This window comes from Octopus sinensis, linkage group LG7, assembly GCF_006345805.1.
Source record: "Octopus sinensis linkage group LG7, ASM634580v1, whole genome shotgun sequence".
NCBI classification, from domain to species: domain Eukaryota; kingdom Metazoa; phylum Mollusca; class Cephalopoda; order Octopoda; family Octopodidae; genus Octopus; species Octopus sinensis.
In genome coordinates, this window is record NC_043003.1 from 93,742,627 (window position 1) to 93,768,610 (window position 25,984).

The window sequence follows — 25,984 nt, forward strand, 5'->3', positions numbered from 1 at the left end:
ACAAAACAGGAACACACACATTTATATGTATAGGTGTCAGCATGGCAGCGTGGTTTGCTTCCCAATCACAAAGTTTTGGGTCCAGTCCTACTGTGTGGCAACTAGTGCCGCCTTCTATAGCCCTCAGTCAATCAAAGCCTTTTGAGTGAATGTGTTAAAAGCCTGTCATACATCACTGTCATTATCACCATTTGAGACCCCACTTTGGTCATGACTGACTGTGGGATTGCACCTAGAAAGTTACCTTCCCAGGCACAAGTCTGGGCAAGGTTGTTTATGGAAGACCAGCAGTCGCCCATGCATACCGGCCTCCCCTCTCCATGCCACCAGTGTTATCCAAGGGGAAGGCAACTACAGATACAGCTTGGCACCTGTGACGTCGCAACTCATTTCTACAGCTGAGTGAACTGGAGCAACGCGAAATAAAGTATCTTGCTCAGGAACACAACACGCAGCCCGATCTGGGAATCGAACTCACAACCTCACGATCGTAAGCTCGACGCTCTAACCATTGAGCCATGCGCCTTCATTACCATCAACATTATTTTAACATTTACCTTCCTATGTTTGCAAGGGTTAGTTGAGAATATGTTGGACCATAGTTTTCTACAGCTTGATACCCTTCTGCAACATGTACTGGTTGTAGGTACATGTTGTACGTGAAGTTGTGGCTGTGATGCTGCTGCCTGGATCATTTGATACAGGAATTCATGCAGGTTGTATATTCGCTGTTGATCCATGGTGAAGTAATTCACGAACAATGAAGCGTTGGAACCTGGGCAAGTTGCTTGCTGAGCTGTGTATGTAGGGAGATGATATTGACGGCGTTGGGAACATGATGGTGGTGACAAAGAAGGCAATTTCAGTAATGCTATTGGATGAAATTGTTAAGTCTCAATGTGGATGCTGTGGTGTTGTCACTGGAACTGGCTGTATCTTGTGTAGTAAGTGGCTAGACCTAAAGAGGTCTGGAACCAAAAGATGTGTATTGAAGAAAAAGCTGGGTTTTTATAGAAAGTAGTAGGCTCAAAATAGGGTTCAAAAAAGGTTGTTCACGTGATGCTATCTAAAGTCTCTGACTGGCTACCCGCGGTCAGTTGGCACAACAGAGTAGAAGACAAATTGTGCCAATACCAACCAATCAGAACAGTGGACACAACAGGATACAAACAGCAGCCGAAGGCCAGTTGGTCCCTGCTACGTTCAAATGCATGTATAGAGTTTACACTACACTGACACTACTTTTTTCACACATTCTTCTATACTTCAGTATTCCTTGCTGTGGTTAGCACCTTTGAATCACCCACTTTTCTCTCCCTTCACCCTGTCACTTCTGCTTGACCACTATCTTCTCTTCAGCTTGTTCCCCACCCACAACAACTTCTGCTGCTTCTTTCACTTGTGTCCATCCTTCCCTCAAAAAAGGTTGCTTTTGTTCCACTATCTCACTTCTGTCTGCCATTTTCTTTCTTCACTGCTCTGCATGTGTAAGTGTGTCTGACTTTCCACCTTCTTGACCTAAGTTATTTCATCTTTTTGGATTGTACCATCTTCTGGATACATTATTGATTTCTCTGGACTTTTTTTTTATCAATTTTCTATACTTTCAACCAGTTACTTTTACTTATCACAAAATTCAAAAAGTTTTCTCTCGTTTTTGAATTTTAACATATGCTTTTTTTGTTTCACAGCTGCATACTTCTATTTATGCAGTTGCACACACAGCTAAAACACATAATACATGTATGTGTGTATGTGTTTGTATGAATGTGTGTGTTTGTGTGTTATATGTATATAAATGGTAAGCTGATGAATAATTGTATGATCTATTTTATCATTACCTTCACAGTCTCCTCCATCCCAATCACATCGAGAATTATTGCAGCTTTTATCACAGTAGCCATCTTTAATCCACATTGCAGGACAGTTTTCAGCACAATTAGGTGTTGGCCATGTTAGATAAACCTGTAAGGAAACATGGAAATAACCATCAGGTAAAAAAAAACAAAAAAAACATTTGAAGTCATAATCATCATTTAATATCTGTTTTCCATGCTGGCATAGGTTGGAAGGTTTGATGGGAGCTGGTCAACTGAAGAGCAGCCCAGGCTCCATGTCTTATTTCTTTATTGCCCACAAGGGGCTAAACATAGAGGAGACAAACAAGGACAGGCAAACAGATTCAGTTGATTACATCGACCCCAGTGAGTAACTGGTACTTAATTTATCAACCCTGAAAGGATGAAAGGCAAATCGACCTCGGCGGAATTTGAACTTAGAACGTAACAGCAGACGAAATACCACTAAGCATTTCACCCGGCGTGCTAACGATTCCGCCAGCTCACCACCTTCAGGCTCCATGTTTGTTTTGGCATGGCTTCTATGGCTGGATGCCCTTCCTAATGCTAACCACTTTACAGAGTGTACTGGGAAGTACAAACAATAAACTGTTCTGGCATTTGTCTTAAATTTTATAATCAGTGTTATCTCATTGCAATGATCTTTCAATACATCAGTTCAAAAGTTAGTCAACCTGTAATTGTTTCTGTTTCCATTTCTAATTATTTGACACACTATTTTCACACTAATGCACTTCCTACCCACCCACTTTTTCTCTCCTCCCTATCTCTAAAGACTTGCTTTCCTGCACAACATGTACCTTGATCTTGCATCTCTCTCACTCCTTTCAGGTAAAGAAACCATGTATTCATTTCTTCAGCAAGACACTTGCTCCTATCCCTCTATCATATTTTCCTACCCCACTTTCAGTCTCGTTAGACAGGTATAGTTGTTCCTAAGCATGTATATTGGCAAATCAATAGGTGCAGGAGAAAAGAAAAACACGAGGTAGAAAGAATTAAAAGGTTGAATCCTGATTGAAATGCTTACAACAGAGTAAAATTCACTAAATGCACCCAAGGGCCAGGTAGAAATATTAAACTGGGCAGTGACTTATGGTAAACTATAAAGGATCATCATCATCAGCAGCATCGTTTAGCATCCGCTTTCCATGCTGGCATGGGTTGGACGGTGCAACTGGGGTCTGGGAAGCCAGAAGGCTGCACCAAGCCCAATCTGATCTGGCAATGTTTCTACGGTTGGATGATCTTCCTAACGCCAACCACTCCATGAGTGTAGTGGGTGCTTTTTACGTGCCAGGTGGGGCTGGCAACGGCCACGTTCGGATGGTTCTCTTATGTGCCACCGGCACTGGTATCACAGCTACAATTTCCATTAATGTCGATCGATTTTGATTTTCTCTTGCCTCAACAGGTCTTCACAAGTAGAGTTTTGTGTCCCAAGAAGGAAAGGTATGCATAAGTGGACTGAGGTCGGTCCTGATATTTTATTTTCTAATTACAGTCAAAATAGTTTAGAATAAAACTAGTTAACCTACCTTTTGTCCAGTTGAATGAGAATAAAAATCATCAGGCCAGACCTCTTTGCCAAACATTACATCATCATTGAGATAGATAAATTTATCTGAAATTCCTGGAATACGGTGTAAATTGGCTTCTATTGCAGGAGAGGAAAAAGTAGGAAGGTAACTTTTATTCAAAAAGATATCCTGTAGAGAATATATAACATAATAGAAGTAAATAGAAAGTGAAAAGACAAAACAGGTAAATATGCAACACATTTCAATTAGAAAGTAGAGCTTTTATTAGTCAACATTCGGAAGGTAGAACCCCAACATTCAGTGGAGAAAATCTGAAAATATTTGTAAAAAGTCTACAGTAAATCAGCAAAACAATTTTCTTTTTTGTTTTGTTTTGGCCAAGGTGTTTCTTTGGAGGAGGAATTTCGAAATTTCTGAAGTAATCTCTTCTCATGGTGCATAAACATAGGTCATATTTAGTTTATACACTGTTGGCTGATACAAACAACTATAAAATATTCACTTTACATAGAAGCCATTTATACATACATGTACAGGGATCTTTTGAAGGACAAATATCTTGGCTAAATGAATACTTTGTCAGTTATAATGACATCTCACTAACTTGTGAAACCACAGCAGCTGTTACAAGTCAACAAAGAAGTCTCTAAACAGATGTTCAATGGCTGAAAAAACCCCAGCCAAATCTTTCTCAAATCACATCTAAGCATTTTTAAAAAGGAAAGACACATGGAGTATTGTAAATACACTATATCTGAAATTAAAATACTACATTCATGGAGTGGTTGGCGTTAGGAAGAGCATCCAGCCGTAGAAACATTGCCAGATCAGACTGGGCCTGGTGCAGCCTTCTGGCTTCCCAGACCCCAGTTGAACCGTCCAACCCATGCTAGCATGGAAAGCGGATGCTAAATGAAGATGATGATGATGATCATGGATAGAATACTTTTGGCAATAGGTCAAATAAATGAAGTCTGATCTGGACCTAAACAAGAATGGCAACTTTAAAAGACAATAAATGTGCTATTGTAAAAAATATTTTTCTTTTTCTGCTTTCATGAATTCCCACGACTCTCTGTTGCCATTCAATTCCATTATAATGAATTTGAATTAGGAGCTAGAGTCACAGTGAATCTTTCATTAGCTGATACACAAACATGGATGCACTGCAGCTACTCTCTTGATAGAGTTTGGTGACCCTGACCGTTGATCTAGGATTCTTCCACTCAGCATCAATGTAAGAAGAACTGTTGACTCATTTGCGTTCTTCCGATACCTCTTAATCCATCATGCTGCAGACCCATGACTTCATCACATATCCGGCAGGGTAGCTAAATGGGTGCTATGCCTTGCCAAAGGGCAGCCTGTAACTATGCAGTGCATGGTTGTAATTCTATAAGATATTTTCAAAATACCCGCATACCCTAGTAAATATAATAGAAACAAGTAACAATACAAACCTCATGAGTAACTATATGCAGTCGAGGGTTGTCCAAATTTAACCAAGATGGTATCTGACCATTAGTAACAATAAAGACATTCCGAACCCATGGTGCAAACTTTTCAATCGATCTCAATGAATATCGTAGTTCCTACAACAAATAAACGGCATATCTTAACAATACACACACTAATTGTGTATACCATTGTACACACACACACACACACTAAATATGTATTACTGAGATTCTGCTATGTAAATTTATTTTACATCATAATTGTGAGTCTGATGCTCTAACCCAGTGCTTTTCAAACGTTTTGCTGGAGCGGAACCCCAAGGAAACATTCCACTGGCTCGAGGAACCCCTGTGCAATAATTTAATAGTCTTATGCACACATATCTGCACAGGAGAATTAAAAATTACCGCCGATTTTAGCAGTTTTGTAACTTCTTGCGGAACCCCTGGACTGTACTGGCGGAACCCTTGTTGAAAACCTCTGCTCTAACCACTGACCCATGTCTTTGCATGTCATTAGAAGCAACTAAAAGAGCTGGCACCGATGAGCACCTCTGGCAATAAAATAATGCCTCAAAAAATTAATTAGTCCATGCCACCATGGAATAACATATGAAAAAGAAAAGTATGTATGCACGCACGTTTATATGTGTGCATGTATGTTCTCTTCTACTTTAAATTACATGAAATCTTCCTTACAGGAAGGAACTCATTTCTGACAAAGATACAAAGCTCTATCATTGGAATGTAGGTAACAAAAAACACAATGTCACATTTTGGACTCAAGATAATTTTCATACTTTTACTGCTCCATTTACAGAATGTAGTCCAACCCATGCTAGCATGGAAAACGGACGCTAAACGATGATTTCTAGTGCACATTTTAGATGATCAATTTCTTTCTCTGAAAACCCTGGCTATACTAGATTCACACACACATGCATATATACACATACACAAAAAGAAAAGAACACTCAAGTTAATATCTGAATTAAAAATATACCTCATTATCTTCAAAACGGCTCGGGGAAAAATCTTCTGTGCGAGAATACTATAATTAAAGAAAATAGCAAAGAATTTCTATTACAATCGACATTAAATTAAAGCTAGTTTTGAAACCAGCGTGGAAGAGCAAAACAGAGTTAATTTGTAAAATGTATATAGCATGGCTAACTTATAAAAACAAAAACGATTTTTGAAATGAGCTCAGCACCAAAAAATTTATTTCAGACAAACTTAGTTGAATGAATCCATCTTAACACTTGCCAGTTATTTCATTGAATCCAGGGAAATGAAATACATAATTAACTTAGTGAGATTTTACTTCAAGAGTTTAAAGGAGTACTTTAAGGTAGTATTTAATGACACTATATGATGAAAGCTGCATTTGTATTAATTGTTGTTGTTTATAACACCAACAGCATGAATAATCACCAAACTTGGTTCAATTTGGTTTATAAAGTGAAAATTTATGTTCAGAGCAGCTGTTCCCACACTTTAGATATATTTTCACAAATGAAATGTAATAAAATTAATTGTTAACTTACATCATTGAGATCCCAAACAATACTGGCAGCAGCAAAAGATATTATTTTCCCGCTGATAGTCAAGTTGAGCTAGAAAGAAAAAAAAACAAAAAAAAAAAAGGTTAAAAAAGGATCATGGATGTCTCCATCCTATCCTCTGCAAATCTAGACTATACTGTTCAATATGGCCTTCTCTTCTCAAGAGGAAATTTAACTACTATTTCAAGCAAAAAAATTACCACATAGAGACTCCCTTGTTTGTGATGATGGCATTGTTAAATTTAGCCTTAGGTTAGCAATAATTGAGCAGGTCTATGATCAAGACATTCTAGCTCTGACCATTCTATCTTTTATTCTGACAATGTATCTAAGACTACATAAATTCCTTGCCCATTGTAGGTAAATATCCCTTTATGTGATTTGACCCTTTTGTTACCTCATTTCTGTTGGACTACAATGCCTTTGTTTCAATTAATTTTGAAAATAATGAAGAATTTAGTAAAATAACTTTGTCAATATTTGGAACATAAATTAACATGAAAGTTTAATGGAAGGATTTAATTAAGATCATTATAAAACAGGAGGTCTGTATAAAAAAACCAGAGGTAGTGTCAGGCAGGTTGGTATCAAAAAGGTTAAAAGAGACATGAATACTATTTCTAGCAGGTCAAGCAGCCACACAGGGGCTTGCTCAATGTGTTGTAAAGGTATGCATATTTGCTTGTATTTATGCATGTATAGTGGTACTTATATTGCTACGCGTCGCCTTACTAGCACTTGTGCTGGTGGCATGTGAAATATTCGAGCGAGGTCGTTGCCAGTGCCGCTGGACTGGCTCCTGTGCAGGTGGCATGTAAAAAGCACCATGTGGGCGTGGCCGTTACCAGTACTACCAAACTGGACCTCGTGCTGGTGGCACGTAAAAGCACCCACTACACTCTCGGAGTGGTTGGCGTTAGGAAGGGCATCCAGCTGTAGAAACTCTGCCAGATCAGATTGGAGTCTCGCCAGACCTCAGTCAAATCGTCCAACTCATGCTAGCATGGAAAGTAGACATTAAATGATGATGATGATGAATCTATGATATTAAATGTACAAAAAATATCTGTCAAAGCCTAAAAACACAAAGTATCCAAGAGACTATATCATACCTGTAATACTTCTTCAAAGACAGCTTTGGTTTTAACATGTAACACAGCAACTCCTTTGTCTTCAAAAGAAACAATCTGCAAAGAATAAGAATTAGGGAAATACTAATAACATCATTATGTTTTTAACTCTTTAGCATTTAAACCCCAAATATTCTACCTGTTTTTAGTTCAAACTGGCCAAGAGGGTACCCAAAAGAAACCAGAAGTTTGCAATATTATGAAGCAATGTATTGGTCTAGGTTTTTTTTTCCACTATTTGAAGCAATGCTGGAACTGTTGCGAAGTGACGCCTTTTAACATCTCCATCAGCCTGAATAAAGCGGGCCATCAAGCAACAAGTGACCATTCCTAAAGTGTGGAAACCACTCGTAAACTTCTGTTTTACATATGGCAGTGTCCTTGTAAGCAGTCTGAGGCATGGCAAATGTTTTGGCTGCCATATTCCCCAGGTGAAAACAGAATTTCACAGAAGTATACTATTCCTTTGTTTCAGTGATCGCAAAAATCTACGAACATGGGAGAAGCACTGCAAACCAAAGATGCACCACATAGCAATGTGACTTTAGTTGATGCTACCGGTCACAAAAACCTGAACGACAACAGGCTCGTCTCACAGGGAACATTTCTAGTTACTTTGGGTACCTCCTTGTACAAACAACCAAATCTAGAAGATACATGAATTTTTACATGCTACTAAATGCTACATGTATTTCAAGAAACAAGCATACTTAATTAATAGCAAAAATAAAACCCTAAAAATACATAAAAGAAAAAGCCTACCTTTGAAAATACATCTTGATAAACGCTTGGAAAAAAGTTCTTCACATTCTTCATACCATGTTTGAAAGGAATACCAGACATGATGATTACATCCTTCAATAATACCCCCTGTGGTAATGTCCAATCAGATGTCTATTACAAGATCAACAAAAAGAAGAACATCACTGAATTGAACAACTATAATTTACATAATGTATATGAACTACCAAACAAACTTTGATTAATATAGGAATGGTGAAGATCCCAGAACTGGAGAATATACTTCCTTAGTGTTATCTCACTACAAAATAAATCCCACCCACCCCAAAAAAAAACCCTGTCCAGTACCATTAAAGCACCAAAGTGGTTTATCAAATAAGAAACATGAGCTGTGAAATCCCAAACAAAGCTTAACAAGCCCAGCACACATACTGAAGGTAGATCTTAGCAGACCTCGACAGGAGACTGCATCATAAGGACTGGCTTTAATCTTCAGGCCACAAAAACTACTAACTTTTTACAAGGTCTGCACAATGAAGTACTGTTCCCACAGTGCTGCAGCTACATACACAGACAGCCCAAAACATGTCACTCAAATGATTAGCATGAGGGAGCTCACATGGGCTAATGATAAACTTTCAATCAGCCAAATATAAAAGTAAAAATTCAAATATGTTTTCTAGATGCACATTTAGAAATTCTGAGCAAAATAACTGTTTCTGGCGAATTGTGGTCTACTTGCGTATAAACGTATCCACATGCAAATACACACACAAGGATGCATAATTAGACATTAGCAAGAACATAATTCCAGTGAAGAAGTATACGTACATAATAAACTTTATTCACAGAATTATTCTTCCAGGAAATGGAATCCTTGTTCTTTAGGGCTCTGATTACTGGAAATATATTTGAAAAAATAAAACTGAAAATCAAATGTGTGCTTATAATTTAAAGAACAAAATGAGACATGAATCAAGGGCCATGTGGACCCCACTTGAGAACCACTATGATCACAAAGTCAAATCTTAAAACAGCCATTGTGTGTTCTACACCTGAGGAAGACACTACTTTCTTTTTGCCTTGGTTTTCTGGCTAACAACAGGTTCCACACCTACCACACATTTCAGGGGTTGCTTACAAGTACAAACACAACTGCCCTAATAATGCACAAATGTATGCATTTGAAAGAAAAAATACAACATTCAAACCCTCTTTAGGGATTGAAGATGATTCAGTTGCCAACAGCTGCAGACTGTACAAGGCTCAAGTATGGTCTACAGTGGAGCACTACACCTGTATCTGGAATTGGGCTGATGCAACACACACTGACACCTTGGGTTGTGTCCAGAAAAAGGGCCTCTTGACTGATAAGCATTCCATCACTAAAAGGCACTTCACCTTCTGGCCTACAGGCATACTGTTTTCTCTCTGTCTTTTCTATAGTTACTAAAATGACCTCTATTCTCTCAGAAGTGGCTAGTCTTGTATCTCCACATCCCAAGTGTGCCAACACATGTGCCTTTCTGCTGCTCATCATTCTTGTTGCACCTACACATCTCAACCAATGCTATACTAAACACTATTCTCAGTCTTTCTTCCTCAGAAGATCAGCTGTCTGGAATCTCTTCCTCATGTCTTTCCAGCAGGTGTTGATCTGCAACAGTTTAAATACATTTGTTAACAGTCTCAATCTCATTAGTCTTAGGAGGGTCTGCAAGGGTCATGGTTTCTGCCTCTTCCTCCAGATTCAGCAGAAAAAGAGAATCTGGGATGGAAAAATATAAAGCTGATGGTAAAGAAAGGGAAAATGGAAACAAAGAAAGGAAGCTAATCCTCTTGCCAACATAGTTCTGAAATGAAAAAAAATCATCAAAGAACATAAATACCTGCAGCCTCATTATCATATGACACAACTGTCACCATGCGGCTGTTGTCAGTATTGTTTATCGTAGTGACATCAGTGGCTTCATTAAACAGAGAATACTTCTGACGTAGATTTTCCAAAGGTAGGGAAGTTGGAAACTGAGGATCGATGACAATGAGGTCTGCTGGTACACAGTCACTGAATATGCAGGTGTCAACCCTTGGAAAAGGAAGGAGGAGAAAAAGAAGAAGACATCGTCAATAGAGAAGTCTTTCTTATTAAACTTCAAGAAAAAGACAGTTAAATCAGCTGAAAAAGAAATACAAAAACAAAACAAAAGGAATAAAATAAAAGTAGCAAGGCACTTTGGAGAATCTAAGATGACCAGGATGGTATTGACTTCAGTGTAAGAATTCTCATCAAAAGGAGGAATAATCTAGGTGTTAAAGGAAACTATCTAAATAAGTAATTTGTAGAGACAAATTTAAAATTAATCCTTCAAAAGGATGTGGGACAATAAACGCTTATATAGCTGCAGACGAACATAGAGAGACTCTAGGCCCTCCCTCTCTTGACCCAGTGGGACATCAAGGATGTAACAGCTGGACAGCTGGAGGGACAGGGGGCTGTACCAGCTGGTGGCTGTCTTCATTTTTGCTTGACTAAATTAGAATATAAAATGAAGTGCAGTGTATATGTGTATGTATGAATGCATGAATATATAACGATGTGCATGTTAATATGTATATAGACACATACATATGCATATACAGACTATGTATAAATCATGTAAGTGTGTGTGTGTGTGTTTCTATCATCAACATCAATACAACCACCAACAGCAGCAGCAATATATAGTAGGACATAGATAAACAAATCCATTTTGAATAAAAACATATGTGGTATCCTAGTGTATTTTAAAAGTTGAATAAAACGTTTTGATCTCAGGTTTGTGGGGATTGATTTGAGATTGGACAGCCACAACAAAACAATTAGCAAGATCAATATAACTGCAGCACCACAATCTCTGCCAACGGTTATTAACATTCAAACTAATGCAACCTAATCATTCCCACAATCAACCCACCAACTTCTGAATCCAACTGGCTACAAGATATATCAGCTTGTACATCAACAATGTCTGTGCATGTGTGTGTATAAACATGTATGTGAATGTGTGTGTATAAGTATATGTGTGTGTGTGAAACTCTCTCTCAAGTCAGAAGTGCAATAATGAATGAATTGTCTATAAAATGTGGCAAACCTTTTAGGCAATGTACCAAACCATCCAGCAAATTTAGATGCCCTTTCTGATAATGTGAGAATAGAACATATCCCTAAGAATATAACTTCTTTGCACCAGTCATTGTATCAAAGTATGATAGCTAACTGCAAAGTATATTATATGAGAACTTTCAAACAATTTATGAAAGCAATTGATAGGGATGATAAACCTAGTTAGAGATTTCTGAAAAAATTTAACATAATAGCTAATGGATGCTGTGGAGTCATGAGATAAAGTGAAACCTTCAACTTTGAATAGTGCTTGGAAAAATATATGGCCAGACTGTATCTGAAATTACAGGTTTTCCTCAAGCAGAAAGTCTACATCAAAATGGAAAGATATTGTGACACTTGCAAAAGATGTAGGATTTGAACAAGTCATAGAAGATAATGTGATTGAGTTGCTAGTGTTCCAGAAAGATAGTTTATCTAATGAGAAGTCGATGTTTTCAGAAAAAAGAACATGCAGAGAATACAGATGAGCCACTGTAGATAGATATTAGTAATAAAAATGAGTAAGAGTGGAGCAAGATTAGCATCGTAAGGAAACAGAACAAGTATTTACCTTGATTCATTCAACTGAGTCTGGAGCATTATTTTGACATGTTGCAATTTTGAAATCAGTTCAGGATCAGATCCGTTCACCCAGGTGTAGACAACATCTATGGGCATTGGTGAACACAATCTAGATGGATCCAAAGTACAAATAATAATCATTTGTTATTTTCACACAAGATTACAAATTTATTGGGGGGAAGTCAATTATTTTAACAACAACAAGAATGACTTGAAAGCCAACATAAATCCCTAGATGAAATTGAACTCAGAATGTAGAAAGCGAAAAGTAAACAGTCGTGCAATTAGTTCAGCAGGCGGGGAACTTTTCTAACCATTTACTCTAAAATATATTTATTTACAGCCACATTACCCCCTTGATTTGAAAGGAAGAAAAACCAAGATTCTTTGAATTCAAAAGGTTTATTGAATCTATTTATATGGAGAAAACAATTATAGATATAAAAAATATAAAACAAATGCAATAAAATAAATTAATATCTTCATTATGAAACAAAAGGATTTTTCTAGAAACTTTTTCACTTCAGGTTTTGGAGAAATGGCGTTTCATTTTTGTTACAATTATATTAAAACTGGGGCATTTTGATGCCAGAGTAATTTGGATACAATCTTCAGGGTCCAACCAATTTTCTTAAAGGATTGAAGTGAATAACTATTTAAAGAAAGCAAAAACACATGTTGAAAAAAAAAGGTTAAGGTGAGTATAGACTATTGACAAATAAGATCTGTTTAGTCAATGCCTTAGCAATCAAATTGTAATTCAAAATGGCACGGTATCTCCTAAACATGTCCATTACAATGGACAGATGTAGTAATGTTAGAAGAAAAGTTTCTGTTGTAACAAAGAACATGTTCTTTATGTAATTTTACTTATGTCTAATGAGCCCTCACTACCTACAAGAATTTCCTTTTTATCCCACTCAGGGTAATTTACCTTGGTTTGCTGACCCCTGATTTAGTTCAATAAATTACTGGACACCTCATCTCCAATATCTATCACTTTGCAGCTGCTACAGATCATTATGTCTCTTCCTTACTAAATGTGAGTGACCATGCAGCTCTTCTGTAAGTACCTGGCCAGCACCCCAACTTCTCTCATACTTAAACCATACTCTCATACTTTGTTACCATAGTTCTGTTGATATATATTGCTTCTGTCTAAATAAATTTTGGAAATAATGAAGAATTAAATAAAATATCTTTGACATTATTAAGCTATTGTTTGGAATGTAAATTTACGTGAAATTTTGATGGTAGATCTTAATTAAGATCATTTGAAAGGATTAACATTATAAAAGAGAAACACGGACAATTTTGTGCAAGTTGGTATCAAAAGAGTTAACTCCAGATGTTCTAGCATAAATCCACCCCACCTTTCCCTCAGGGTTTGTAGTCTTGCAATCATCATCATTATTTAATGTCTGTTGTCCGTGCTGGCATGGGCTGAATGGTTTGATGACATCCTCATACATCCACCTGTGAAAAGGCTGACATGGACATGAACATAAAGTTCACTATAGAACATCCCGACATCACTGGATCACTATCACAACTTGACTTCCAACTGAATATAATGGAAGAAGGGGAGATCCACAGCGAGTTCTACAGGAAAGTAGCCAGTAGAGATACGTTTGTCCAGTACAATTCAGCACTTCCACTCAGTGCCAAAATAGGATACGCCTGAAATGAACTTGCATGCATCCAGGGCAAGTGTTGGAGGATGGAGGACAAGGTGACCCACACTACACACTTCCTAGCTATATTGAAAACCAACGGGTACCCTAGATCCATTGGCTTAAGTACATAAGAACACATAGAAAACCCAGCAACATATGCTTCCTTAAAATACCCCATTTTAGCAAGAGGATAACTACATCCATCCGAAGAGCCATAAGAAGAGAAGGGCTAGACATATAACTAGCCCACTCCGGCCCCTCTCTGAGAAGATACCTTGCAAAGAAATGAACAAGGGACAACAATCAATGCACACTAACAAACTGTCCCATCTGTGACACAGATTTATGCCAATGGGTAAATGTGTATAGAATGCAATGTAACAAATACAACAAGTTCTATGTGGGTAGCACAAGAAGACCATTACATGTCTGCATCAAAGAACATCCGAACACGAGGGCCTCTTCCTTCAGAAAACATCTAGACAGATGCTGGAGCACCGACAAAAGCATAACAGTAACAATTGAGGCCAATGAAAGAAATTTGGGTAATTTAAGAGTTAAGGAAGCTATACTCATACATAGACTAGGGCCCGAAATTAACAACAGGCTGGAGGTTGGTAATTAATATATTATTTAGCTACATCAGATGCGTGTAGGTTCATTTTTGATAACATGCTCATGTATTGTTTATAACAAAAAAAAAACAGAAAAAAGGAGAATGGGGAAAAAAAGGGAATCTGCACATATAACACATAACTTAGAAGCAGTGCTACGGATGTGCCAGCACACACGAGAATGAGACGTGGCTGACCTCATGCACTTCTTATGAGGAATTCTGGAAGGAGCTTCGTGAGACCACTGCTGAGACGCTTCCATAAAAAAGAGCTGTTGGAAAACCGATTATAGCAGCAACTCCATCAATTCCTAAGGCTATCTGAAGAAGGAATTTTTATTCCGAAATATCATATCAGACTATGGGTGATTAAATTACAACAGTTCTTATAGTCCATTGTTTGTATTATACTGCATTGTTGTGTCATTCAAAACATTTTATTCTTTACAAACAATACACAATGCTTCAAGTGAACTACAATACTCTCCTGTAATTATAAATATTGGTTTCAAATTTTGGCACAGGGCCAGCAATTTTGGGGAAAAGGGATGAGTTGATTACATAAGCCCAAGTGTTCAACTGGTTCTTATTTTATCGACTCCAAAAGATGAAAGGTAAAGTCGACCTCAGCAGCATTTGATCTCAGAATGTAAAGATGGACAAAATGCCACTAAGCAGTGTGCTAACGATTCTGCCAACACCTCACCTTAAGACACCAGCCTCTCTCCCATTCTCCCACTTTGTTGTTGAGGTTTTTTAATCTTGTGACTTAAAAGGCTACCCTGATGCTAGAGTCACAAAAAAGCATCCAGTACATTGTGAAGTGGTTGGTATCGGGTACGGAACCCAGTCATTGAAACCAAGCAACAACTGAAACACTGGAGCAAGATGTAGTCGTTGGACTAGTTGGAACCTGTTGAATCGTTCAACTCATATGAGCATGGAAAACAGACATAAGATGATGACATGATGCTAATATTGATGGTAATAAATATAATATGTAATCAATAATGTGCATTTTTTATATGAAATCCAGGTTTCCACCATGGGACTGAACATAGCCTGGAAGGTTGCATATGTCCCAACTCCATTGCTAAATGAAATAGAAATTGTTAGATTGCTGATTTTGTGATATTTACCTGTGTTTAAATGAATGACCAGCTACATTGTCTGTGAATGAACTAAACATAGTAATGTACTGCTTTTGGCTCCATTGCATCACAGTCTGGAAAGAAAAGAAAGAAACTGGAATTAAATGTTGGACACTTGTGATATTGGTTTGCGGGTAAGGTGCATCACGCTGCTTACCTCTCCATCTGCATGGATAACATATGGTCACTCTTGTCACAAAAAGAGAAAAACAAATAATAGAAAATACAGGGTACAGCCATTATCATTGTCTTTATGAAGACTTTTTTTTCATATTTGCTTAGGTGAGAAGAGAGTATGCAGTCACTTGTGCAATTTTGCCCCTATTATGTTCTAATGTTCCACAACCCCCATCACTTAGCAGTTCGGCAAAAAGAGACCGATAGAATAAGTACTGGGCTTACAAAGAATAAGTCCCGGGGTCGATTTGCTCGAATAAAGGTGGTGCTCCAGCATGGCTGCAGTCAAAATGACTGAAATAAGTAAAAGAGTAAAGAGTAACCCAACATTAGTTTTACTCATGAGTGTCATGAAGTGTATTAGTTGTATAGTATCATTACATTTTAAGCTGTAATATTTCATTCTTTCTTTGCAGAGTGCTTCAGATCTCCAGAATTGTGAGATTTGCTTTATTATATTTTTTTTTATTGATGATTCTGGAGCTGATGTAGATTTTTACAAAAAGCAGATGCTAACACCATGCCAACCAAGGATCCCAGAGAATATTCTTTAATCTGGCTGCAACACAGTGACCTGCCTGGCATGATTGAATCTCCCCAGGATCACAGAAACATGCAAGTGTCCCTGCTGCCACCACCATAATAACCATGTAGCAGTTCATGACATGGAAAACCTGTACCCTGAATGGAAAAAACTTCAAAATCATTGTGATCTCAATGTGATCAGAGAGATGAAATGACAATATATGGAATGGATATTTGCACAAACAACGGGAAAGATTAAGGCTGAAAAAACATGAGAAAAAAAAAACAAAGCATTTATTATTAGTCAAAGATAGTATCTGAGCAGACAAGAACAAATGCATTGAAGATTTGGCAGATGAAACTGCTACTGCAAATGACAACACTGAAAAACTTTATGATATCCTGAAGAAGCTGATACCTAACTAAAAAGAAACAAATGCTCTATTTGTGTCAATGAAGTTAACTTCACTATTGAAATGGATCTGTAACAGAACAGAATTCTTTTTAGAACTGCTCAACAGACCATTACCAGTAAACCATACAAAACACACAAGTGACTGAGTGAACCTGTCTATAAACTGTAAAGCATCAAATTTGGTTGAAATCCAGACACCTATGTCTCTAGAGAACAAGAAAGCAGAAAAACCAGATGACAACTATGCAGAAACCATCAAAGTCAACCTTGAGGCCTCAACACATATGCTACAACTGATCCTTCAGATATGGAACAAGGAAGAATTCCCTATCAACTGGAGAGATGGCTAACCTGTGCAGAAAAGAAAAACACCAGCAAATGTTAAAACTATGGTAGGATAGTGCTGCTGTTAGTATCGGGGAAAGTTTTTAACTGAGACATTCTGGAGAGGCTTAAAGAAACACTGCATTCAGTCTACAAGAGCAACCAAAATTTTGCCAATTGGGTCATTTGTAGAGGAGATAGTTTCTTTGAGGATCAAAATTCAACAGTCTATAGGTTAGACTTTTTCCCTAAGACTATGTGATAATGAGGGCCTAGAATATTATACAGGTAAGTGACATTGTATAGAAATCATTTGAGAGAATGTTTTGCAGGGTTCTCAATGATGGAAGATTAGCAAACAATTTCATAGTAAAGTCTAGGGTCTAAAGTCTGCCAAGGTTGGCATTTACCCTTTGGTTGTTTTTGTTAGTGATTGATTGGATAATGAAGACCAAAACAATGGACAAGAGGACCAGAAATCAGTGGAGGCACCTTGAGGATTTTGATTACACAGACGACCATGTTCTGCTGAATCCTTGTGTCAGAAATCTGTACTGCTGTATCACATTCTATGCTTGATGCAAGAGAAGACATCCACTCTCCATGAAATATCTGCACAAATTAGCCTCTTCATTCACAGAAATAAGATCCTGATTTTGGGTTTATTTAGAATAGCTTTTTTGCAATGCATTCTCGACATTTAAAACCCTCCCTCTTATAATAGCATGCATGCAGGCACTCACATACACATGTGTGCATTATATATATACATATACATAATATATATATACATATATATAATATATATATATATAATATATATATATATATACATATATACATATACATAATTTATATAAATATACATATACATATATACATAATTTATATAAATATACATATACATATATACATATACATAATATATATAAATATACATATACATATATACATATACATAATATATATAAATATACATATACATATATACATAATATATATAAATATACATATACATAATATATATAAATATACATATATACATATATACATATACATAATATATATAAATATACATATATACATATACATAATATATATAAATATACATATACATATACATAATATATATAAATATACATATACATATACATAATATATATAAATATACATATACATATACATAATATATATAAATATACATATACATATACATAATATATATAAATATACATATACATATACATAATATATATAAATATACATATACATAATATATATAAATATACATATACATAATATATATAAATATACATATACATAATATATATAAATATACATATACATATATACATATACATAATATATATAAATATACATATATACATAAATATACATATATACATATACATAATATATATAAATATACATATATACATAAATATACATATATACATATACATAATATATATAAATATACATATATACATAAATATACATATATACATATACATAATATATATAAATATACATATATACATATACATAATATATATAAATATACATATACATAATATATATTATACATATACATAATATATATATACATATACATAATATATATATACATATACATAATATATATATACATATACATAATAATATATACATATACATAATATATATATATAAATATACATAATATATATATACATATACATAATATATATATATACATATAACATATATATATATATATACATATACAATAATATATATATATACATATAACATATATATATATATATATATATATACATATACTAATATATATATATAATAATATATATATACATATATATATATATACTATACATAATATATATATACATATACATAATATAATATACATATATATATATATAATATATATATACATAATATATATATATATATTAAATATACATAATATATATATATATACATATACATAATATATATATATACATATACATAATATGGTGGCTGCCCCCTCGTTATCAAGTATGGCCATTGCACAAAGCTTAATCAATGTTGTGATCGTTGGGAATAAAAACATGACAGTGGAGACACAGAAGGGGGACCAAATGAAAACAAACATGGAGGGTTGTTAGATCAGAATGAGAGGAAAATAGTGATGCGATGTGTGTGCGTGTGTGTGTGTGTATATGTGTAGCACGTATGAAACTACCGAATCCTTTTACTTGAAATGCACTCAAGAACATCAGGAAGATATATTCTCTTTTACTTGTTTCAGTCATTTGACTGTGGCCATGCTGGAGCACCACCTTTAGTCGAGCAAATTGACCCCAGGACTTATTCTTTGTAAGCCTAGTACTTATTCTATCAGTCTCTTTTGCCGAACCGCTAAGTTATGGGGACGTAAACACACCACCATCGGTTGTCAAGCAATGTTAATAAAATATAGAGAAACACACACACATATTCTTTTCTACACTAGGCCTGAAATTTTTAGGGAAGGTGGGGGGAGCTAGTCAATTAAATTTACCCCAGTATACAACTAGTACTTAATTTATCGACCCCGAAAGGATGAAAGGCCAAGTTGACCTCAGCGGAATTTGACATGCACATATATTACTGAACAGTTTCAAACTGAAGTCCATTAAAGAGAAGAATGACAAGATGTGACAGAAGCCATTTGAAAGGTTAACAAGGAGAGCAAACAAGGTTGCTTTATACACAAAATACATACAGTCAATAAACAATAACTGATGATCATTTAAAGAAAATGTTTAATCGATAAACTCATAATGTTTAGATAAGAAAGTCATAGCTTCAGGGCAACACATGGAAAGTTGAATTGTGTGATACAGCTGAATTCTTTTATGTAAATTAGTCAGAGATGGCATGGTTGTAATATTTTGTAAGCCCCCCTACAGCAATTAGTTGAACATTTGCTGCTTTTATTTAACATCTGTAGGTGAATATTTAAAATGAAAAATACACATGTACATACATATACACAACCATGTACAGAAATACAAACATCCATAAATGCATACACAATAACATATATATTTGGCGTTAGGAAGGGCATCCAGCCTTAGAAACATTGCCGGATCAGACTGGGCCTGGTGCAGCCTTCTGGCTTCCCAGACCCCAGTTGAACCGTCCAACCCATGCTAGCATGGAAAGCAGATGCTAAATGATGATGATGATGATGATTTCTTTATTGCTCACAAGGGGCTAAACATAGACAGACAAAGGGATTAAGATGATTACATCGCCCCCAGTGTGTAACTGGTACTTAATTTATTGACCCCGAAAGGATGAAAGGTAAAGTCGACCTCGGCGGAATTTGAATTCACAACATAGCGGCAGATGAAATACGGCTACACATTTCACCCGGCGTGCTAACGTTTCTGCCAGCTCGCCGCCTTCCATACACAATAACATATAGGATCCTTAGGCAGATGCTATATGGTGATTTTGTTTGTGGAAAGCACCCCCAGCAAAAACCAAAACTATTATTTAAGGATTGTGCAAAGTCCTTGTTGAAAGCATAGGAAATATGGGAAGTTATATGGGAAAGCAATGCTTGTCATGACCAACAGTGGAGTAAACACGTAGAGGAGAGAGTGTTTAATCCTTTTGAAGCCAAACTGCCTGAAACTGCCCCCCCAGTACTGTGCTACAAACTTCTTGTTTGAAGTGTTTTAAATTAAAACCCACTGTTAAAATTTCATGTTAATTTATGTTCCAAACACAAGTTTAATAATGACATAACTATTTTACTAAATTCTTTGTTTCTGAAATTACTTGGAACAAGAGAAATATGGTAACAAAAGAATTAAAAGAAGAAGAAAAAAAAAAAACAAGCATTTTTTATGCAGAATTTAAGAGAGCTGCTAAAAATACTGCCAGTGTAGTGAATGGAAGAAGCTTGGTCTATGATATCTGCAGAGCTGGGCCCATCAGTCACCAGTGGAGCCACAAGTGTAAAGTAGACAATATTTGTCTGAGTAAAGAGTGTTCTTAATGGTCAGAGATGGTCTTCCTCAGTCATTAGTGGACAGTCATCATTCATTCATACACACACACAAACATGTATGACATTAGGAAGGGCATGCAACTGTAGAAACCATGTTAAATCAGATTGGAACCTGGCATGGAAAAAAGACGTATGATGATGACTATATATATATATATATATCAAAGTCAGGTGTGCATTGCATACCATTACTTACTAAATGAAAAAATGTATTGTAAATAAACAACGACAGATAAAAAAAGGATACGAATACCGAGTGTACAACCAGATGAGAGACAGACACAGAAGGCCCCTAATTCTTCAATTATCAACCAAATGGTAATACTCAGTTTTGCACCATTATTGATAAGACTGAGAACTTCCCATGTTGGTGGTGCCCATGAAAGCTGTGGAGAATGTATGGCCTCAAGCAAACAAAACAAAACAGAGTGGACATATGAAAGTAAAAAAATGTAATTTAAGATGATGGACAAAGAAGAATGAGCAAAATACAGCTACTTCGATTACTACTGCTATTGTTTCCTTATATCATCAATACTGTTGGCAAGATATACAAAACTACCCCTGTGGTAATCCTCCTATATCTATCTACACACACATACACATCAAACTTTTACAGAAGGGGTCTTTTAAGGTTCCAGACATCCTAATGATAGCCAAATATCTTCCAATACTTCCTTTCTCAGACTACTGAAATCAACTTCAGTCTTATTAGGTGACAATATGACTTCAGAATATACTAAAAGCTACCTTTTACTTTTACATAAAACAATGCACCATCCGTACGTGACCGATGCCAGCGCCGCCTTGACTGGCTTCCATGCCGGTGGCACATAAAAAGCACCAACCAATCGTGGCCGTTGCCAGCCTACCCTGGCACCTAAAAACACCATCTGTATGTGGCCGATGCCAGTGCCACCTTGACTGGCTTCTGTGTCAGTGGCACATAAAAAGCACCAACCGATCGTGGCCGTTGCCAGCCTCCCCTGGCACGTAAAAAACACCCACTACACTCACGGAGTGGTTGGCGTTAGGAAGGGCATCCAGCTGTAGAAACACTGCCAGATCAGACTGGAGCCTAATGCAGCCTCCTGGCTTCCCAGACCTCAGTCAAACTGTCCAACCCATGCTAGCAGGGAAAACGGACGTTAAAGGATGATGATGATGATGATGAAAACAAAACCATAAAACATAAGGATAGTGTCATATCTATTTTCAGAAAATGGTATTAATTTGATATCTCAAGCCTTAGGTTTCAATAACCACAAGTGTGTGCATACTGCACCCTTGGTTGAAAACTCCTACTTTATGTAATTACAAGTCTATAACAAGCTTTTAGTTCAAATCCACTTAGAAATGGGGAAAGGCTAATGAATATCTACCCTTAATAATTCGGGTTTGGTTCATAGATCAGAGACATTCATTAACTTCAATTCTCTGGATTCAATTTCAGCATCTTCAAGCATGAGTAATATATATATATGTTCTTTAATTCTTTTACTTGTTTCAGTCATTTGACTGTGGTCATGCTGGAGCACCATCTTTTTATTCTATCGGTTTCTTTTGCCAAACAACTAATTTACAGAGATGTAAACATACCGACATCAGTTGTCAAATGATGGTGGTGGGGAGAACTTCACACAGGCACAAAGACACATACACATAAATATACATACATATATATGTGTGTATATATATATGTGTGTGTGTGTATATATATATATGTGTGTGTGTATATATATATGTGCGTATATATGTATATAAAAAATTAGAAAAAAAAACCACCTTTTATCAATTCAAAATGAACAAATTACACCATCTAGAAAGTTACATATAATAGAAATATTAAAATTAAAATAACAATAAAATACCAATGATTAAGTAAATTGCAAAAAAAATAATAAAAACGTATATAATTGGTAGAATTGGCTATATTTAAGAAATGATTATAGTAAAAAAATTAATAGTAGTAGTAAAATCACATCAGGTTAACCTGATTTTTACCAATTATATACGTTTTTATTATTTTTTTTGCAATTTACTTAATCATTGGTATTTTATTGTTATTTAAATTTTTCTATTATATGTAATTTTCTAGATGGTGTAATTTAATTGTTCATTTTGAATTGATAAAAGACTTGATTACCTGTGCAAGCATGGCATTGAACATTAAAAATGGTAGTAGTGACAGAAGTTGAGAAATACTCCCACACACAAACACATATATGTACATGCAGGTATATATATATATACTTGTACAACACAAGTACTACTTTCGGAGTTTCTGTTGATTTGTACTTAATGATAGGCCAATGACCAATACTCAGGTGAAACTGCAGATTTTATGAGGTGTATTCTAGAAGTTTTGAGCTTTTTCTTTTTAGGAGAATTAGTTGACTGTCCTAGATTATTATCATTACTATACTTCTAATAAGCTGACATACTAACTTAGTTTTATTCTACATTAAACACGCTCTAGTAAACATTGCTTGTCATAGCTAACTTGTTTGCAGAATATACTAAACTTATGAAATGCTCCAGATTGTTCATGGGTTAATTTGTATAGGCTGAGCATCTGTTTTGCACTGGCATAAGAGGTTCAACAGGAGGTGAGAGAGTGTCAGAATATCAGAGCTGGTTGAGAAAATTCAAAATTTTCTGTATGAAGGTTATCATGTGTCAAGAAAGACAATAAGTATACAATTTGGAGTTGGTATGACAACTGCATACAGCATTATTCATGAAGATCTGAACGTGTACAAAATCTATGCAAAGTTTGTTCCCAGGGTGCTCAGTGATAAACAGAAGGAAAGATGCATTGGTGATAGCAGGGCAATGGCTGAGCTCATTGCCTTCAGCCAAAGAGCGCTTGAGTCTGGTGACCTGTGAAGAAAGTCTTATGGTGATGGAAGAGTGACAATGTATGCAAACCTAACCAGTTGAAAGCTACAACTTTTGGCGGTCACCTATGCTTCAAACCATGTAAATCTGCAGCAATACTGAATAGTCATCTGAGAGGTCTGAAAAGCCATAAATACCAATGACAATGAAACATAAAAAGATGGTAATCATCTATGATGATGGAGCAATCACTATGTGTTTGTGAGTGTGTGTAAATGTTTTATATATATATATATATATATATATATATATATATATATATACATACACATTTGGGACGAGGTGGTGAAGCACGACCTTTGAACTTTAGGTCTCATCAAGGAAATGACTAGAGACCGAGACCTATGGAAGTATGCTGTGTGTGAGAAGACCCGGCAGGACAAGTGAGACCATAACACATGGCCTCTACCTGGGATGTAGCCAGTCGACTTATGCATACCTTTCCTTCTTGGGACACAAAACTCCACTTGTGAAGACCTGTTGAGGCAAGTGGAAATTGGAACCAAAATCAAAGTCGATCAACATCAATGGAAATTGCAGCTGTGATACCAGTGCCGGTGGCACGTAAGCGAACCATCCGATCGTGGCCATTGCCAGTGCCGCCCTGACTGGCATCCGTGCTGGTGGCACGTAAATAGCACCATCCGATCGTGGCCATTGCCAGCCTCGCCTGGCCATTTGCCAGCCTCGTCTGGCACCTGTGCCGGTGGCATGTAAAAAGCACCCACTACACTCACGGAGTGGTTGGCATTAGGAAGGGCATCCAGCCGTAGAAACATTGCCAGATCAGACTGGGCCTGGTGCAGCCTTCTGGCTTCCCAGACCCCAGTTGAACCGTCCAACCCATGCTAGCATGGAAGGCGGATGCTAAATGATGATGATGATTTGGTAAAACCAAAACATGAGTATATATACTGTTTCCAATTTAATCAGCAGACATTACAAAATGACTCATTGGCCAAAATTTGTTAAGTGCCAAGCACAAAATTCTCAACTCTTGAATCAATTAAGTCTAGAGCTGTTGAGGTCATGACAACGCCTCTAATGTTGGTATGAAAATAAACTGCATCCAGTACACACTGTAAAGAGGTTGGTTACAGAAAGAGCTTCCAGTCATAGAAACTAAGCAAAATGAAACTCAATCAATCTATCTACCTGTATACACAGAGAGAGAAATGTGTGAGAATGTTGTTTCTAATCTAATCCAATAGTTTTGGCATCAATCTTAATCTTAGGCTGCCATGTTAGTTTATTGAGCCCAGAGACAAGACAAGAGGACTTTGGCAGGATCTGAACTATGAATGAAAAGAATTGGAACAAGTAGCTTAACCCTTTTGTTACCTTATTTCTTTTGAGATATTGTGTTTCTTTCAATTAATTTTGGATATAACAAAGAATTTAGTAAAATAACTTAGTTATCATTAAGCTAATATTAGGAACATAAATTGTGATTAAGGTTTGGTGGAAAATTTTAATTCAAAACTTATGAAAACAAGACATTTGTACTACAGAGCCAGAGGCGGTTTCAGGCGGGTTGATATCGAAAGAGTTAAGGCTATTTTTTCTTTCTTTCTTTTTCAACACTCGAACAATTCTCCCAGCTTGAAACTGTCATCTAGAAAATATACACCCTCTTAATAGATGAGTAATCTAATCCTTAGATTAAAGTGAGAAAATATGTTTGATCCGCCATCTATGAAGGTAATAACTCTAAGTAAGAACTGAGTCATGACAACTTGTCATCCCATGTTAGCAATAGAAAGAAATGATGATGCATATATTTGTTGATTATCTTGATAAGGCATTCATTAAACAATAGGAAAAGATTTAATGTAAACAAAATGATAATGTTTTACAAACAATAGATAAAAAGAAGAAAAGTAATCTTCATTACATGAAGAAGTCAAGAAGCAAATTAAAACAGAAAAAAAAACCTATCTCTCTGTCTCCCAGACACACACAAGATTAGCATCAGGGGTTAGTGAGAAAGGGACAGACAAAGTGGAAAGGTGTTCAGATGGGTTGTATAATGGTAGTGGTGGGGATCCAAGGCTAGTCTACATTTTAGGAGCAAATATGGCAAAAAGTATGAGAGAAAGAAAGGAAGAAATAAACAAGGTGTTAAGGAATC

At 36.1% G+C, this 25,984-nt stretch overlaps 1 protein-coding gene across 2 annotated transcripts in view; it reads right to left on the reverse strand.

Moving 5' to 3' along the window:
• The window catches only part of LOC115214114 (N-acetylglucosamine-1-phosphotransferase subunits alpha/beta), a 64,463-nt gene that overhangs the window by 32,613 nt on the left and 5,866 nt on the right, over positions 1–25,984 (reverse strand). For both annotated transcript variants that reach the window (XM_029783174.2, XM_029783173.2), the window contains exons 2-12: positions 15,449–15,534; positions 12,010–12,129; positions 10,183–10,379; positions 9,125–9,192; positions 8,315–8,446; positions 7,535–7,609; positions 6,405–6,473; positions 5,861–5,908; positions 4,861–4,992; positions 3,398–3,568; positions 1,842–1,965 (exon numbers count right to left, since the gene is read on the reverse strand). In XM_029783174.2, the coding sequence (XP_029639034.1) occupies positions 1,842–1,965; positions 3,398–3,568; positions 4,861–4,992; positions 5,861–5,908; positions 6,405–6,473; positions 7,535–7,609; positions 8,315–8,446; positions 9,125–9,192; positions 10,183–10,379; positions 12,010–12,129; positions 15,449–15,534 (1,222 nt within the window). The remainder of the gene's footprint in view (positions 1–1,841; positions 1,966–3,397; positions 3,569–4,860; positions 4,993–5,860; positions 5,909–6,404; positions 6,474–7,534; positions 7,610–8,314; positions 8,447–9,124; positions 9,193–10,182; positions 10,380–12,009; positions 12,130–15,448; positions 15,535–25,984) is intronic.